Here is a 16,753-nt window from a genome sequence, read left to right on the forward strand (position 1 = left end):
AAAAAGTAATCCAAAGCTTCTCTATCAGACTGCTTCACATGTGAATAACTGGGCTTTAGGTGGAAAACATTGAATTTTGCCTATGAAGTTCTTCTGTAGCATTTTCTTTTGCTGGCTGCTGTTCTGTTAAAATCAGAGGGTACAGACAGAAGGGTTTGATTTATAATGCTTTTTGGTATTTTGAATATAAGTACAATATTACACACGTATAAACACAGAAATAACCTCTGCTTCTTCCTGTTTTGCAGCATACCTATGCTAATTGTGTAGGAAGCTGGTGATGGGATGATATACTATGCAGAATTAAACCACTGCTGTCTCAGACAGCGCACCTTGATGGTGTAGATAGATCTGACTGCGCAGTGACTGTGTCAGGGTGAGTTCCACTGAAATCACTGGAGTTTGCGACACCTGAATATTTTTGAAAGTTCAGGCTTTGGGTTTTCAATAAAAAAATAGCAACAAAATGAGGACAAAGTGCCAGTGTCTAAGATTTAAAACTTTTAAAGCCTAATTTCACTGGCAACTGGAATAGGCGTATAACCTGTGTCACGTAGAAACAAATGTATTTTCTTGTGATTGGCTTTCTCATCTTGGAAAATCGGCACAGTCTCTTTAAATCAGTCATTCATCCACAGGAGTCTGCATTCATTTATTTTCTGTTAAATGGAACTGTCAGTTTTGTTGCACCAAAATTCGATTTTCTATTTCATACACATTGTGTATGATGATTTTAATTTACTACTGGGTCACCAAGCAAGTCACTGCTTTTTTAAAACATGAGTTTCTGCCACCTTCTAGAAAAGTGTCAGGTAGCTGCAGTCAGATGGTGTGGTGAGTGTACTGTAAATGTGCGGTGAAAAACGAGACACAAAGACTATACTTTCAAAGATCATTTTGCTTTTTCTTTGCTGTGTCCCTCATAGCTCCCTGAATACACATGTATAGATGAAATACTTCTGAAGCTGTGATTTGGGAAACCCTCTGCTGTGAGCGATGTTCTGGTCCTGTGCCAGAGGACAAAGTGGGACAGCAGAAGGGATGGTGAAGGCCGGTGAGTCCCAGGAGAACTTTTCACCTGGTGCTAAAGCAAATGAGGGAGACTGCCTGCCCCTAGCTCTGCCCTTCTGCTCAAAGTCCAACCATGAAGATTTCATTTTCAAGGTTTCTTTGGTCAGCTGATGGTGCCTGGTTTGTGTACCTGCACTTTGCCTCTCTAAAATTTGCTCTACCTCCAGCTATATAAAGAGCAAAGCTATTGATTTTTAAGTGGTGTGGCTTTTAAAAATAGTAATAGAATGTATTTTATCAATTAAGCGTGTCATGAAAGGGGGAACACTCCTATGAACAGTTGTTTTTTAGGGTCTGATAAAAGCATTTTAAAATTATTCTGTACTATGTCAACTTTTCAGCCCTTAGCTTGAGTTTAACAGGATTTGCAATGGAAAAGCCTGCTTGGTCTCTGTTAAGGCTGAAAGCCACCATAGTCTACAGTACTATAATCTATAACCTAAATATGACCAGTTAAAATATACTCTGGTATTATATATGATAGGACAAATTGATCTTTTCAACAGCTTCAGAGGACCAACACAAAAAATTAGTTTTGCCCAAAGTGTTCAACAGAGGAGGCTGCAACAAAGAGAAAGACCAGACTACGCAGGCACAGCTGGTTGGTGGAAGTTATGTATAAACATTGCTTCTCTGCCGAAAAGCCAGTTGCTCCTGAAAACAGAGGAACCAAACCTCAGCTTAATGTTTGGTCAACTGTGTTTTCTCTCCCAGTAGGTTTTGTTTATTAGACAGCTATGGCATTTACTCTGCCTTTTTAAAGCATTTTTGAAAACCTTGAATGAAAACATTAGAGATAAAGCAAAACTAGAAGCATTTACTTGTTGAAATATATTTTCCTTTTTTTCCTTTTTTTCCTTTTTTTTTTTTTTGTGTGTGTGTGTGCAAAGAAGACAAATTGTTTTCTGAAGGGCAGGTATTTACCACTTGGAAGAAATCTCATTTATCCTTCCACTTTACCTATTTTGCTACTGCTGTGAAAATGCTGCCTAAGGGGCAGAGCAGAATGAAACTCAGACAGAAAAGCAGGATGACACAAGGACAGGGGAGGTAAATAATAGCTCAGCTATCTGGAGCATGGATGCTGGGGTGGGGAAGGGCCCATAGGACTCATGAACTCCTCAGTTTCATACTATTGTGCAGGTGTGGAAAGAGTACACAATTGTCTCTGCAAAGCATTTAGCAGTACACCTATCATCTCCAACCCAGGGTTAGCCCCATGAGAACTGAGACCTTTAGCTCAGAAACAACTCTGCTTATTATAACATGCCTCAGCTGTGCGTTCCTACCCAGATCTGTGTTTCTAGCCACTACCCTTAGTCACTTAGCTTCTAGCCTTGAGCTCTACCTCACCCGTGGCTTGACATCGGCCTATCCTTATCGATTTATTTCTGCTGGACTCAGAAAAATCTCCTCCTGAGATACCATCCTTCACATCTGCAGAAAGGCCTGGCTGTGCTGGAGCAGATGTGTTGCAGTGCTGGTAGTTGGGTGGGCAAGGCTGCCTCATCCCTCACAGGGTCTGCAAGCCATCTGGGAGAGAGTTCCCCTGCCAAGCAGAATGGCACAAACAACTGATTTTTTGGCTTGATGGCAGTTTAAAAACCAGAAAACTCTAACAAATGTTTTGAGTCAAGCCAAACATGTGAACCTGGTGAAAGGAAAAAAAACCAGAGGGAGAGGAATAATTTGTACAGAATTTTTTTCAGTGGCTTTAATTTCTGTGAAAGTAAAAGAAAAAGATGATGTGATTTAAAAAAGCCCCAATAACTGTGATTTTGAGTTTAAAACCATATTTAAAGGTTTAAATTTCTTTCTCTCCTGGAACCAGCTAGTAAAAGTGAGATAAATTTACAAAATTATTTTAGTAGTTGCTGAATCAGTGTTTTTGCTGGACACATTTTTAATTCACTATCTCAGCTCTAAAGGGCCATCTGTCTTGCAGCCGTTGAGGGGATGTAGGGCTGGACTGGGAAGTGGATGCATAGGTAATTATAGAGTTATATACAAACTACTCAGATCTCTGCATAATGGATCCCCTGAAAGAGCTGAAACTATTATAATGATTAGGCTGGTAGAGGAGGCTCGGAGGGGCTCTGCTTCTGCTGCTCCTCCATATGTTGCGTGCAGGATTGCTCGGAGCCACACAGGACTCCCCTCTGTATTAGGGCTGATGCTGAAACATGTCAGAGGGAGGTAGAGAGGATTTTCTTCTAAACTGCGTTTTGCACCTGCACTTCTGGAGCAATAAGGCTGCCAACGGTTTTGCACAGTTCTCTGAGCATCCCTCCAGCCTCCCCAGAGTGATAAATCTATGGCTGGGAACTTTCTGGTACTAACATAGCTCTTAAAGCACTTTGAATAATCAAAAAGACCTTCATACATTGCAGGGCCCTTTTATTTCTCCCTCTCCCTCTTGTCTAATTTCAGTACTTGCCTTTGTGAAACTCTACCATTTATTCCCATGTCACAGTAAATAAAGGTACGAATGTATCCTGCTGGGTCAATTAACCCCAGTTCTGCGCTGTGTCACAGTCTGTACTGGCTGTGATTTCCAGAAAGGAATATTCTTTTGTCATTCTTTGCCCATGTGCAAAGCATGTTAAGACCATAAGATAACTGTAACATTTTTCCACACAAAGCTAACTCTGCTTGTTGTAATTTCTGGAGTGCAGTTATGAACTGTAAAATGACATGAACCAAATACATGACTTGTATTCTAAAGTGGTAGAGAAGACAAAGGACTGACAGTTTTTGTGCTTTCATGTCACTGTGCTCCCTAATGATGGGCAAGCCCAGCCACAAAGTCTCTGAACTTCAGCTCTCAAGCAGTTCTTAAAAGGCTAGGAGAACTGGGAGGATGAGGTTTCCCAGGTTTCATGTTATTCTATGCAGTAACATGATGCACTTCATTGCCATATCAAGCTCCAAAAGAAACAGAAATAATAAGAATAAAAATAACAGGCATTGTTGACGTGCACTTCCTTGAGCTTTCATGTGAAATATTTAGATAAGCTTGCTTCGTAAAGTCAACCTAGACATCTGCCTGATGTAAGAATAAACCTGTTAATGAAACAAATGTGCTGTGCAGCAGCATGTATAAATACTGACTATATTTTTAAGCGCATACCTGATAAGGAAATAAGCTATGACACAGATGAAAGGTAGAGACACCAAATGATGAACTGCAATTATTTTCAGAAGTGCTACAGGTATAAATCTGTACTAATCTATATACCAGTTCCCATCAGCAATGTGTGCTCCTAGGTTTCACTTACAAAAGAGCGAATAATGAAGAACGTAGGTTACTGCAAATGTAAAGGAATGAAGACAAATGTGGAAGGAAAATTCCACCTCAGAGGTCCCTCTCATTCTGATGAAGTAGTGTATACATAGAAGTGTTTTAAATCAATGGAAGTATATTTTCCTTGCATGGGAGAGTTAGTGTTAAATAAACAATGATATTTCAATCAGTGGAAGCGAAGGGAGTCTCCCAGGCTGCTTTTGAGGAGGCCTCTTCTTACCTCTCTGGCCTTTCTCCAGAACCCTAAATGCTGCAAGATGCAGAGGGAGAATTTTGCACCAGATCAGCTGATATTCCTAGGGCCGACCACTCTAGAGGTCTAGAGAATTACGCAGCAAGAGTTATGGGTGCTGAAGGGATGGTTGGGGGACGAGGTGGAGATCGGTGGGCAGAGGACAGAGGGAGCAGACCAAACCTGCTCCCTGTGCCAACGTCTGACGCCATCTGTCTACGTGTGATACCAGATCTGTTCCCTGCTGAAAAACCCAGCAGTATACTTTGGGGCTGGATTAACCATTTATGTCATATTAGCCAGAACACACAATAAGGAGTTCATCTTAGTGTATGGCCTTATGTCAGCTGCAGAATGACAGATAATACCCAATCCAGAGTATTATGTCTATTTATGTTAACCCCCTGTTAACCTTTCTGGAACAAATTTGAACTGGCAGAGTGTGTTTATACCAGAGTAGTGCTTTTTTGTTTTATGGCTGCAAAGTTTTGATCTGATACTAGGATTCTTTAAGCTGAATTTATGATTTTGTCCAACCCCAGCCATAATATGAACTGAAGAGCCTGTGCTTTGCTTTCTGGGCAAGCTGGAGGTGTCGCTCAATGTAACAGGATGAGAGAAAAATTGTGCCACCCAGAAACTATCATCCAGCTTGGTGGGAGCATAAAGGTTTATGTTATATGCATTAGAAGAAACATTTTGATAGAAAACATACAGATTCTGCAGTAAAAGTACCCAGAAGGTGTTGCTCCTTGTGGGTTTGAAAACCCACACCATTATGAGGATTGATGATAGCCCAGGTTCCCAGTGACCCTGGTAATAGGCAATCAGTCTCCCTTCAAAACCACACACACGTGGGGCTCAAGTGTCTGTAGCTGACGGCACCTATCTGGCCAGGCGCTCCCCCCGGAGCTCCCCCTGGCTCCTGCGGTGCCCTGCGGGGCTGCTGGCCATGACCCAGTGGGGCGTCCCCGAGGTGCAGGGCTTGTCATGCACAGTGGCCCGTGGCTCAGGGGCTTCAGAAATAAAAAGCAAAAAGTTCCCAAATATAAAGATTTCACGTTACTTTTTCAGATAAGTGTAAACACAACTGCTGTTCTTAAATGGAAACATTAAATCTACTCTGTAAAAACACAATTACTGCTGCCATGGCAGAAATCAGTCATCCCTTTTGAAGGAATGCCTTAAAAATGCAATCATAAACCCCCTGCATGTTATGGATTTCATTAACATTGTACTCCCCTAGGATTCCCAATTGCACAATAACAGGAGTTCTTTAAATTTTAAATACCACAGACAGGAACAGTTTCACTAAAACCAGATGTGAAACCCTTGCACAGCCCTTCTTACTGGTTCTAAGTACTGAAACTGGCTGGTAATTGATACCTATTAACATGTTTGTTGTTCAGATTACAGAACTGGAAACACTATACTATTTTTCCTGTGAAAGGATACGTTAATGAGGGACGATGACTTACATTGCTATGGCAGTTCCCTGCTCTTGATTAAATTAAAGGGCTGGTTTTATTTTTTATTTTAAATTATGCTATTTCACACTGAAGGGCAGTCGAGTGTGTGAATCGTGAGTGTAATAAACAAGTAGGTTAAGAAGCTAATAACATCCCATATGACAATAAACTAACTTCATGCCTATTTTTGGCAACCCTTGCTTCATGCATATCTTTATTCCATTCATATTAGAAAATCCACAGACTTTATTAATGTGTTTTTAAAGAAGAAATTCAATCTGGAGTGACTCTGTTTCTGATTATTGAGTCACTCAAAATCTCACATTAGTTGAGCAATTTTCAAAAGTGTGTTTGAGGGTAAAAATAAAATGGAGAAAGAACTGTGCAGACTTATGGTGTGACTGTGCTATGGATATTTTGAATCTAAGCTTTGACATTTCAACAGCTAAGGAGAAGAACAGAAAGGCAGCTTTCACTTAGCAGAGCCCAGTAAAAGCAGGCGGCATTCAGATGAAGTCAGGAGTTAGTACCCTGTCAAGCAGAAAGGAGCAATCTCGTTTTGCCACCAAAGAATGGGTTTCAGGTCCACAGATGGAATTCGTGCAAATCCATTATTAACAATAAGCCAACACTATTTTCCTAATTATTTTCAGCAAAATAGACCAAAAAATGCAAACACCTCAAAGGAGACAATCATATCGCATGCCCTCTAGGTGTCCTCTATCGATACTGATCTCCCTTTGCTGATATGTAACTAACTGAGGTTTTCTGTTTTTTTTTTGTCTTAGCAAAAACATTAACCTTGAAGGCAGGGGTAAAAGGAAAGGAAAGGAGAACTATAATATTTCCTCTGTAGAAGAAAAGATACACAAAGGAAATCAGCATTTGGAGCTGAACTTTCAAACTGTTTTGTCCACGTATGATTGTACGTATCTCATACATATACCCTTGTTGCATATGCATATTAGCAGTTTGAAGGCAGACATCACTACTTAACCAGCTGCAGTGTGTGTGCAGGTTTGCAAACCTGCAGTTGTGAAGAAATTAATGAATACTGATACACACAAAATCTCTGCCTCTCAGACAAGGACATGTAGGCAGAAATTTTCACTTTAAAAGTTCTCAGTTTAACACTGCTGTATCCTCCAGCTTATTTTTTGCTGTTGAATATGTTCTAGAGTTCTTGCACTGTGCAGCAAAAATCCATTTATGCTGTACTGCACAAAAGTAAATACTTACATAAATGACTAGTTCACAATAGCATACAGAACAAAACAGATCAAAGTGACCTCAACCCTTCATATACAAGTGAATTCTCCTTATATAAAATGCTATGGTTTTGGTTTTTTATTTTTTTTTTCTACAGGTAATTTTGGAGTATTTTATCAGTTACATGTCCTTGGTTGGTTATCTGTAAGCTCTTATGGAGATGAACATCTGTTCCTCGGGATGTTTGTACAGAGGAAATACGGGATTTCAATATTTCATCCAGATACAAACTTGCAACATGCGCTTACTGCCAGTGGCATCAAGACTTTGTAGAAAATGGAGGTTCATATGCACAAGAACCCTGTTGTTGAGGTGCCTGGTGGTCTGAAAAGCTTAGCACCCTTCTCAAAGATCAACAAATAAAGTTAACAGGAAAGCTTTTAGAACACATTTGGAAGTTTAATTAGCTATGTCAGTATTGAATTAAGCCATAATAAACAAGAATTAATATCCTCCTGACACAAATGGAACCAAACATGAGATAAACTGTTGTACCCTGTGAAAAGACAAGGGTGGTATACTCAATCTCCAAACTAGCTTCGTTGCTTCTGTTACATAGGTTGAGTGGTAGAAATAATTAACAGTTCTTCTGTAACACGTTTTAAACATGCCTATTCAAAACAATGAATCTTCAAGCAAGACTCTCTAGGTTCAATCATGCAAACAAGAACTAGCTCTGCAGGGAAGGCTGCTACAGCCTGGTTGTTCTGCCATAAAGTCTGCCTTGGAGGTGCAGGTCCCTCCATATGGACCGTGGGCAATGGAGGAGATGCCTTGTGGCTCGACTGCTCAGGGAAATGATTCATGCTTCCTTTTCCAAGTCAGGGGCTGGGTGAAATAGGCGAGAGCTATGGCATGAGAGCATGGCATATGAACAACCACCACCTTCGTGGCTGATGTGGTATCTGGAAGCAGCGTAAAGCTGCTAAAAATTATGCTTAGTGGTTGTTTCAGCCCCTGAGCACCCTGCTTTATGGCAGAAGGCTAGGGAGGCTGAGAAATTCATGGGCAGAAGGCCTGAAGTACCCTGGCCTGTTTGAAGCATAAACCCCGGAGTAGCTTGGATTCTGTTATGTGTTTGTTATTAAAAATGTTAATGGTTAAAAAAAGTCCTTTGAAACTTTTTCTCAGAAAGATCTAGTTCTAACTGAAAGGATTAGGCTATATATATGTACATAGTCATCATAAATTAATAAAGTTAATGAGCACACAGAACACATGAACGAGGTTTGACTAGCTCTCTTGTTTTGATTATCCAGTCATAATGCATAAGTGACAGCAGAAAAGAAGGAAATAAAGAAAAACCAGTGGCCCTCTGACAAGATGAAACATGTGGAATTTGATTCTGATACATTCCACCCTTTTTCCATGTGCATTCTATGGATCGAAAGCGGCAATGATTAATAACAAGCTTTTCATTTAGATAAGGCTGGAGAGATTTTAACATTTATTTCAAAGTAAGGAAAAGGATCAACAGAATTTTTTTTGCCACTCTGAAGTCTAATTAGGTCCATCACACACGATCACCAAGTTGCCAAGAGCTCAGGATGTGTAGGGGCCCCTAAGCAGGACACCTGAGAGTCCCATTGTGTGCCAAGGATCAGAAATGAAAGATTTCCCCCTTTCTTTCCTTTGCTAACTACTACTCAACATGTTTTTAAGCTTTTTTGCAGAGAGCAAACCTCACAGGAAACACCAATGTGAACATTCGTAAGGACGACTAGTAAGGCATTGTTTTTACATGTCAGTTAGTAATTTCCTATAGAAACAACAGAAGCAGGAGGAATGTTTCAAACACATGAACAAGTTTTCAATATCAGTAATATTGATCTAATATGCTCAAGCATTTCTTTTAGCTTTTGCCAACAGAAATAGAATCTAGGTTACAACTAAGAATGTAAGTCAACCTATAACCGAGACAAATCAGTGTTTTTTTTTCACCTAATGATATTAATACTTGCCTGCTAGTATAGGTTATTTGTATATAGTAATTCATACGAATAATCTTAACCTGGTCATGCGCCAGTAAGCTATGGACCTCATAACAAATAGCAAACAATAAGCCCAAGTAGATTGACTGAACTCAAGGAGTCTCTTTGTGGTGACAAATGTTTGCATGATTTCTCCTGTATTAACAGAGCAAAGCCGAGGCAGCCAATGTTGCTAATGAATGTTGTGTTTCAGGATGTGGAAGAATAGCCACAAGACAAAGACCATTGAACTCATTTGATGTGTAACATATTCTAGAATGGACATAGGTCTTCTGAGGTGAAATCTGAGTGCATGAAAGCACTGTGCTGTATTAATGCTTAACTGTAATCAGCTACAGACATAGCACATGCTCCGTTTACTGGGACATTCCACTTTAAGTGTATGTTAAACTAATATTGACTTTTCCACTAAACCAAAATCTCTGTTATTTGTGCCCAGAAGACTGAAAAAACAATAGACGTGGGAAGCAGAAGAATTAATCTTCCTGACCTTTTCTTTTTTCATACCTTTGGGAGTCAGTCTTTTTTTGTGTGTCTAATAGGGAATGTGAGCTGTTTATTTGCAGTGCTTCTTAGATTATGTGGAAGTCCTTTACTTTGTTATTTTTGTCTTTTCTTTTGCATTCCCCACAGAGTATTATTAATAATATTTTTAAAAAGTTATCTATTTACCTGTATCCATTCTCTGACAGAATCTTCCCCTGGGGTCCATCCATTCTCAGGGTAATTTAGCCGGGACCTTTCTGAAGACCAGATAGCGCTGTACTGGGAGGAGACAGTGATTTGATCAGAGTGAATTTCTCCTGACTCCATACCTAGTGGTTCCATGCACTGGAAATCTGAAGAAAAATAAATTACCATCATTATTACGGTCAGCTTTTTGATTTAGACTTTGAATAATGAGAACATTTTCCTGCTTTGAATATGAATATCTAAAGAATTTATTTTTATGTGACTTTGAATTCTTTAGCAACTTTAAGTGAGGCAATATGGGCTTATGGAGTCATTCTTAATACTGTCATTCAAGTTGCCATGGCAATTCCTACAATAATAATGCTATACAAATATTTTTAGCCCAGCATTGTAGCCATTTCAATATAGGACAATAGAATTCTCATTTCTAGGGTGGCACAGGCACTTCTTTGGATTCATAATATAAAACAACTTATGTTCAACTCATAATTATGCACAAAGGCAGGAAAGACAAACCAGATGATTGTATAAAATAATTTAATTTTAAAATTATTTACTCAAGTAGAAAAAGCACAGAATGTTTTAAAAATATTATTAAAATTTTAGCCATTCTCTTTGGATCCTGGACACTGGAAAGAAACAGATCAATAAAATTTGGCTCCAGGCCAGAAGATTATTGACCTAAGGGAATTAACAACTCTTCTGTAGTGCTGACATCTCCGTCCAATCTTTTTGTTGACACAAAAATTACCCAGACAATTCAGAATCAGTTGGCATCCTAGTCACTATAGTGAATTCAAACACTGGTAGGGCATGGAGACTAAAGTTTTCTTTAACTCTTCAAAAGTAAAGACTCCAATCCTGCCTGAAGCAGCAGAGTCCAGTGGCTTTAGTTGGATCCTCACACTCAGCTGCTCACGCACTCTGCTGTCAGAAGTTTATAAACCCCATCACAAGGGCAGGAGAAAATAACAAGTGCCTACGCTTCCTTTCTGTGACTTCATAATATATAAATATGATTCATTCCTTCATTAGCAGTTCAAGGTAAAATCCCTTGGAGTGTGTGAAGTGGAGGCCCTGACATTTGGGTATACACTTCTTTTTATCACATCCCTGAAGTTGATGTGTCTCTAACAGAGGGATGGGTGCTGAGCTGAAGGTTTCAAAACCCCTGAGTTGGAAAAATGAGCTTTTAATAAGGAAATTCTGGTTTTCCAATGAAAATGAAAATATTTTGGAAAAATTGTTTAAATATTTTATGTGGGATCCAAATACTGTTATTCAGAAATACTATCAGGGTACTTTATAAGAATTGTAGTTAGGGTGCCCCATAACTGAATTATTAAACTTGTTGCCGAATTTGTTCCCCCATTTCTGTGGTGTTTCAACGTATTAGGGACCTTGGGTGAAGCTGAATTATGTAAGGGTATGATTCAAAATAAATTAACTTCTGCTTGGGATCAGGAGAGCCATAAGCCACTACAAAGAGCACAAGACATGGTAAGTGGGAGTCATATTAAAACATCTAAAAAGTAGGTGTCTAGTTTGTTCTAGACGTGTGCTTTCCTGTAGTCCACTGAGAGGGATGAGTACCTCCTGGGGACACCTTACATCTTTGTGATAAATAGGCTGAGCTGTCCTCTGGAGGTGACCCTCCTCTACTGACAACACAAAGAGGTGGCTGAAATGGAGAGGAATCATTCCTCTGTCTAAGTCTGCATGATAGAAAATGTTTCCTCTTATTATCCAAAAGGGTTTTCATGCACACTAACTTCTCCTGTTCTGCTGTCCTGTGTTTAAGAGCTGAAGGCATCCCGGCATAGCAGATGTTGTTAATTCTGGCTGCAGTGTGGTGTTCATTCTACAGCCCAGGGAGAATGACTCTGGAGGAGATGGACATGGGGGACCAAGTTGACTGTGCTAGCTAATGAAAGGGTAGGAGCATCATCTATATAAGGAGAAGCCAAACTAGCTGGAGGTACAATCCGAGGGAGATGGAGGATGGAGGATGCTTTACATTCACAGAGGCTGCGTATTTCCTGTTACCTCTTCCTGGCTATGCATGTGCAAGAAGGCTATTAAAGAGGCAAGGGGCAGAAAAGAGGTGCAGAGTAACGGTGATAATTTCAGTTTACCAATTTTTGTTTTGTTCTTTCTTTGACTGAACAAGTACATCCAATCTGGGTGGACCTGCTAAAAACTCAGTAAGTTGGAGAAAAGAGAGAGAGTTTGATTTAAAATGTGTGTTTTATCATCAAGCAAAGCAAGGAAATCTGTAAGGACATGGTTTAACACAGCCCGTTATTTTCCTGCATCTCCCTCACTTCATTTCATTCTCTGTCCAAAGGGTAAGCATGAAAATAGGGCAACTGGGAAAAAAATATGAGGCAGAACAAAGCTTAGATAGCTTATGAAATGGTTTAACAAGAGCACATATATTAAAAGGGTTCTTTTTATTCAAGAAATCAATCATCAAAGCTTATTCCATGTAATAAAAGGAGGCTTTGGATAGTGCATTCATTGTTCATGTTTCATTGTTTTAATGTAAGTGTTCAATTGCTCTGCATTCCTGTGTTTCCTTGGTCAGCACAGTTCTTCACAATAATTATCCTGACTTCCTGGCAATACTGCAGAATAAAACTGAGGAGAATTCTGCTTATTGCACTGCTTTTCAAAGGGCTGCTGTTCTTCAAAAGGAAAAAAAAACCAAAGAAAAAGAAAAAAGAAAACCAGAAGCAACCCTTCCCTACCATCTTATTTATTTAAGGCCTCTTTAAAGTTTTATGCAACACCTGGAGTGCAAGAAGACGTAGCAGAGAACATTTTCCAAGAAACTCTGCGGGATAGATAAATACTGACCTTCTGATACACTGCTCTGTGACACGCTGTAGTTTGCTGAAAATCCTTCTTTCGCTATTGCACTGTCGGTGTAAAATACCATTGAAAGAATCCCTGTTGAAGACCGGACACGTCCTGGGTTGTTCTGCCCACAATAACGGCCTATGTGCGGGCCAACTGCAAAGAGACAGGATATAATAGTAAACTACCAGTTTTGGTACAACAATAGATGCTGCTGCAATAATCTCCTAAAGAGAACCCCTTAGCAGGAAATAGTGAACCTCTGCAACAGTTCAAAATCATGATCTCATCGATAACTTAGTGCTGAACAATAAATTGCTTATCCTGCCTTAGTAATTGTTTAGTCTACCTTTCTAAAATGTCCCAGATAGCACTCCATAAACCTCTGAAAATATAAAGAACCAGGATTTCAAAAAGGATCCTTTAAAGTGTACAGAAAGGGCAACGATGCACAAAATCACATTTTCCAAAGTGTGATTGAAGCATCTTTTTATGACAAGGACATCTGAATGGCCTGATTTGCCCACCCATTCTAAAAGATGCTCTGGGAATAGGGGTTCAAACAGCAATTTCCAGATTTTATGCTCAATTCTGCAGATAATCTATTAATTTTATAGTGAATTTAAAAAAACACTTTTGCACTCATATTGAGGATATAACTAATAACTCCTTATCCCCTCCTATTTAGGCTTTCAGCACACCCGTATAGATCTTTTGTCCATATGTTCAGTATTAAAGAATACTGTAAATAATTCAAGAGAAAAATCTTAATCCTTTCAAAAGAGCAAGGATTTCTTAAGTACATCTCCATGTTTCAGCACATACGCGTATATACACACATGCATCATCTCTCTCTGCTAACAGTGTAAGAACCAGTTCCTGATATTTTTCTGGATTTCCTGTGCAGTGAGAGAATATTTTTCCTTAATTAAGCTACTCAATTCACAACTGACATATGTGGCCTTCAAGCACTTGAGCATTCCCTACAGATAGGTCCCTAGGCTGTTGAATAGTGGTACATCTGTGCTTGCAAACAATAAGAAAAGATAATGATAAAACCCAATCATGGAGTCAATCATGAAAATAATCATAAGATGTCATTCTAATGCTTAACCACTGGCTTTCCAGGCTTAAATTAACACCTTGTTTTTTCCCCAGGAAGTCCATTTCACTTTCATTTTAAAATATAAAATATTTATATTTCCTAATTATTCTCCATTCAAATAAAATCCTCAGCTAAAGTAATTTTGTAGTAATTTACTGGCATTTTCCAACAAGTAAAACAGTTCCAGCTTGGAATAACTTTATTATGTAAGCCACACATTTCTGTAAAGCTCTGGAGTTGCCAGAAAGAAGGAACTCAGATGTTACAGCTCTCGTTGCCAGCATGTGCTTTTCTATCCATATTCTGGCCCTAGTTAGTCTTCAGTTGCCTTGGCAATCCCGTGGCATTTAGAATACCTGCCAGTTCAGCCCTTTTTCACGAGGGTTGTTCAGTGCACTATTAGTAGAATGAAACACACTAGAGAGGATATGACTTGAGTTCTTCCTTGTCCTAGAAATCATTAAAGATTTACAGTTTTATTATTTAGAGTAAGTTGTTTTAGATTGTTACCATTAGTGGCTTCTTAAAAACACAAAATGCTGCCCCCACTCCTATTGCTGCGCTTTTTTTTTCCTTTGCCTTTTCTGTGTGAAAACAGCTCTGATCTTGCTCATTCCCGTGACAGCTTTCAACATTATAGCTGCCGATGTTGCTCTGAACTGCAAGAAAATAAGGAGGATAAGGCCACCATGTTATAGCACTCTGAACCTCCCTCCTCCCATTTCCTGTAGGGAAGCCTCTTTGAAATGACAAACAGAAGAGAACTTTGTTTAAAGCAGACAGGTTTTAAGATCCCCCATGACTCACTGGCTTATAATTTTTAAGACATATTTAGTGATTCTGCATTTCAGTCTTCTGCAGATTGGCCCTGCTATCACAGTACTGATCCCTTTGCTAGCTATGTAAATGCAAAAGCAAAAACCTTTTAGAATATGACACAAAGTGGTATTGAATTTTTTTTGCACATGTAAACCTTAGCCTACTGAGCTAATACAATATTGATCTGAGCAGAAATAGATGAAATAGAGATTCTTATTCTTCTCACATGAAGTTCTTTTTTCCATTCAAGTCTTGAAAACAGTTGAATGACAATAAATTATCAAATGTTTTGGGTATCACCACATCAAATAATAAACACTATGTGGGGAACACCATCTGAGCAATCATCTGGGGGATGATACTGCTGTCTGCTTAGGCAGATTATGGCACTGCTTTTTTTGAATAGATCTTATACAGTTCCAAATAGGAAATTTAGGGCAGCAGGTGCTGAAAAGTCATTGGACCAGAAAGCTTTTTGTAGCCTCTACCTGTAAACCATCATCTTGCTTTGTCAGAAGAAGCCAGGAAGGCTTACTCCAAATGAGAGTCGCTTGGAGATGTCCTCATCGAAAGATGCTTCTAAATTACCCTCAGAACAATGACATTTTGGTTAGACAGCTAACTTCATTTGATTGCCCGTGTTGTAGCTATTCCTGGGACCTCGGCTCCTCTTTCCACTAGCATAGTATGATACAGTTGAAAAATGAGTAACTTTCAGATTAAAAGATGGAGGGGCAACAAAGAAGCCTGTTTTGCAAGTTCTTCCCAAAATGCAGAGTCTAGTTCTAGAATTGAATGAATCCTTGATTAATTTTAATATGTGTTTGATGGTTTACAGATCTGAGTGTGGAACATATAGAATATGGCTGGTGGCTTAAGACTAAACAGAAACCTTATCCTTACTAATTCTTCTTTTCTTTTCTACTGTACAAAGAGTATACATCCCAGGAAATTTTGAGACTTATTGAAATACACATTTGCCTATCCAGTTGCACTCCTAGCTTTTAGAATTCAGTTAAAAACCCCCAAACCAACAAAATACAAGCAAGGAAAAATGGTATAGGATAATTCTAAAATATTAAAAGGAATTTTACATTAACTAGCCATTTCACTGATTTTTAAAGCTGGTCTTTAAACGTATGCTGGTGTGCTGTGAACAGTGTTTTCACAGCCGTATGACTATTATTGACAAAACATTTGAACACAATTTAGAATGCTAAAGAGAAAAGAACTGAAAAATGAATCCCATCCTCACAGTCCAGTAGTCACCTACACTGAGCTTGTGTGTACTCTTGTATCTTAATAGCTTCTCACAAGAATGCAGAAAGCAACCACGATGGAGGAGAAACACACTTAGATTGATAGCAACCTTCATTTGCACTGATGTTAATGGCTGAAGTAGAGCATTCTGTTTTGCTCTGTAATTCAGTGGAAGCTCTTGTGGTATTGACCGAAGCAGCAATGCTTAGCCTGTGGTTCCCAAACCATATGTAAACTTCTTTAAATTACTTTTGAGCCCTAGTAGACAGTCTATAGAGCTTCAAAGAGAACTGCATGATGAATATCTGCAATTCATCACTTAAGCTAGTCCTCATTTTGAGTGGGTTATTTTTCTTCAAAGTCATTAATGGACTGCTCTCAGCTGAGGCTGGCTGAGGTATATTTGTGCCTTAGGTAAAGATATTTTTGGTGTCTAATTTATTCATGCAAAATCACATATTCCTATTCTGTGATCTACTCACTCTCCTGCTATAACTCCACCCGTTATCTCCATCAAACCATAGTCCCTTTTCTATACAATATTTGCAATATGCACCTGTAGTTCCCAAATATTCTCCAACAGGGTTTGTTTCACTTATTGCTTTGTTCAAGAGAAGAGAATGAAGGGTGCCCTTGACATGCTGTTATGCAGAAGTAAAATGCCAGGTCTGAGGCATTCCT

At 39.1% G+C, this 16,753-nt stretch overlaps 1 protein-coding gene across 1 annotated transcript in view; it reads right to left on the reverse strand.

The window, feature by feature from the left end:
* Positions 1 to 16,753, reverse strand: part of NRP1 (neuropilin 1) — a gene marked incomplete at its 5' end in the record, with an annotated part of 65,702 nt that overhangs the window by 40,170 nt on the left and 8,779 nt on the right. The window contains 2 exons of the mRNA XM_010018798.1: positions 10,009 to 10,175; positions 12,889 to 13,044. Coding sequence (XP_010017100.1) covers positions 10,009 to 10,175; positions 12,889 to 13,044 — 323 coding nt within the window. The remainder of the gene's footprint in view (positions 1 to 10,008; positions 10,176 to 12,888; positions 13,045 to 16,753) is intronic.

This window comes from Nestor notabilis, unplaced genomic scaffold, assembly GCF_000696875.1.
Source record: "Nestor notabilis isolate BGI_N333 unplaced genomic scaffold, ASM69687v1 scaffold14597, whole genome shotgun sequence".
Taxonomy (NCBI): Eukaryota; Metazoa; Chordata; class Aves; order Psittaciformes; family Psittacidae; genus Nestor; species Nestor notabilis.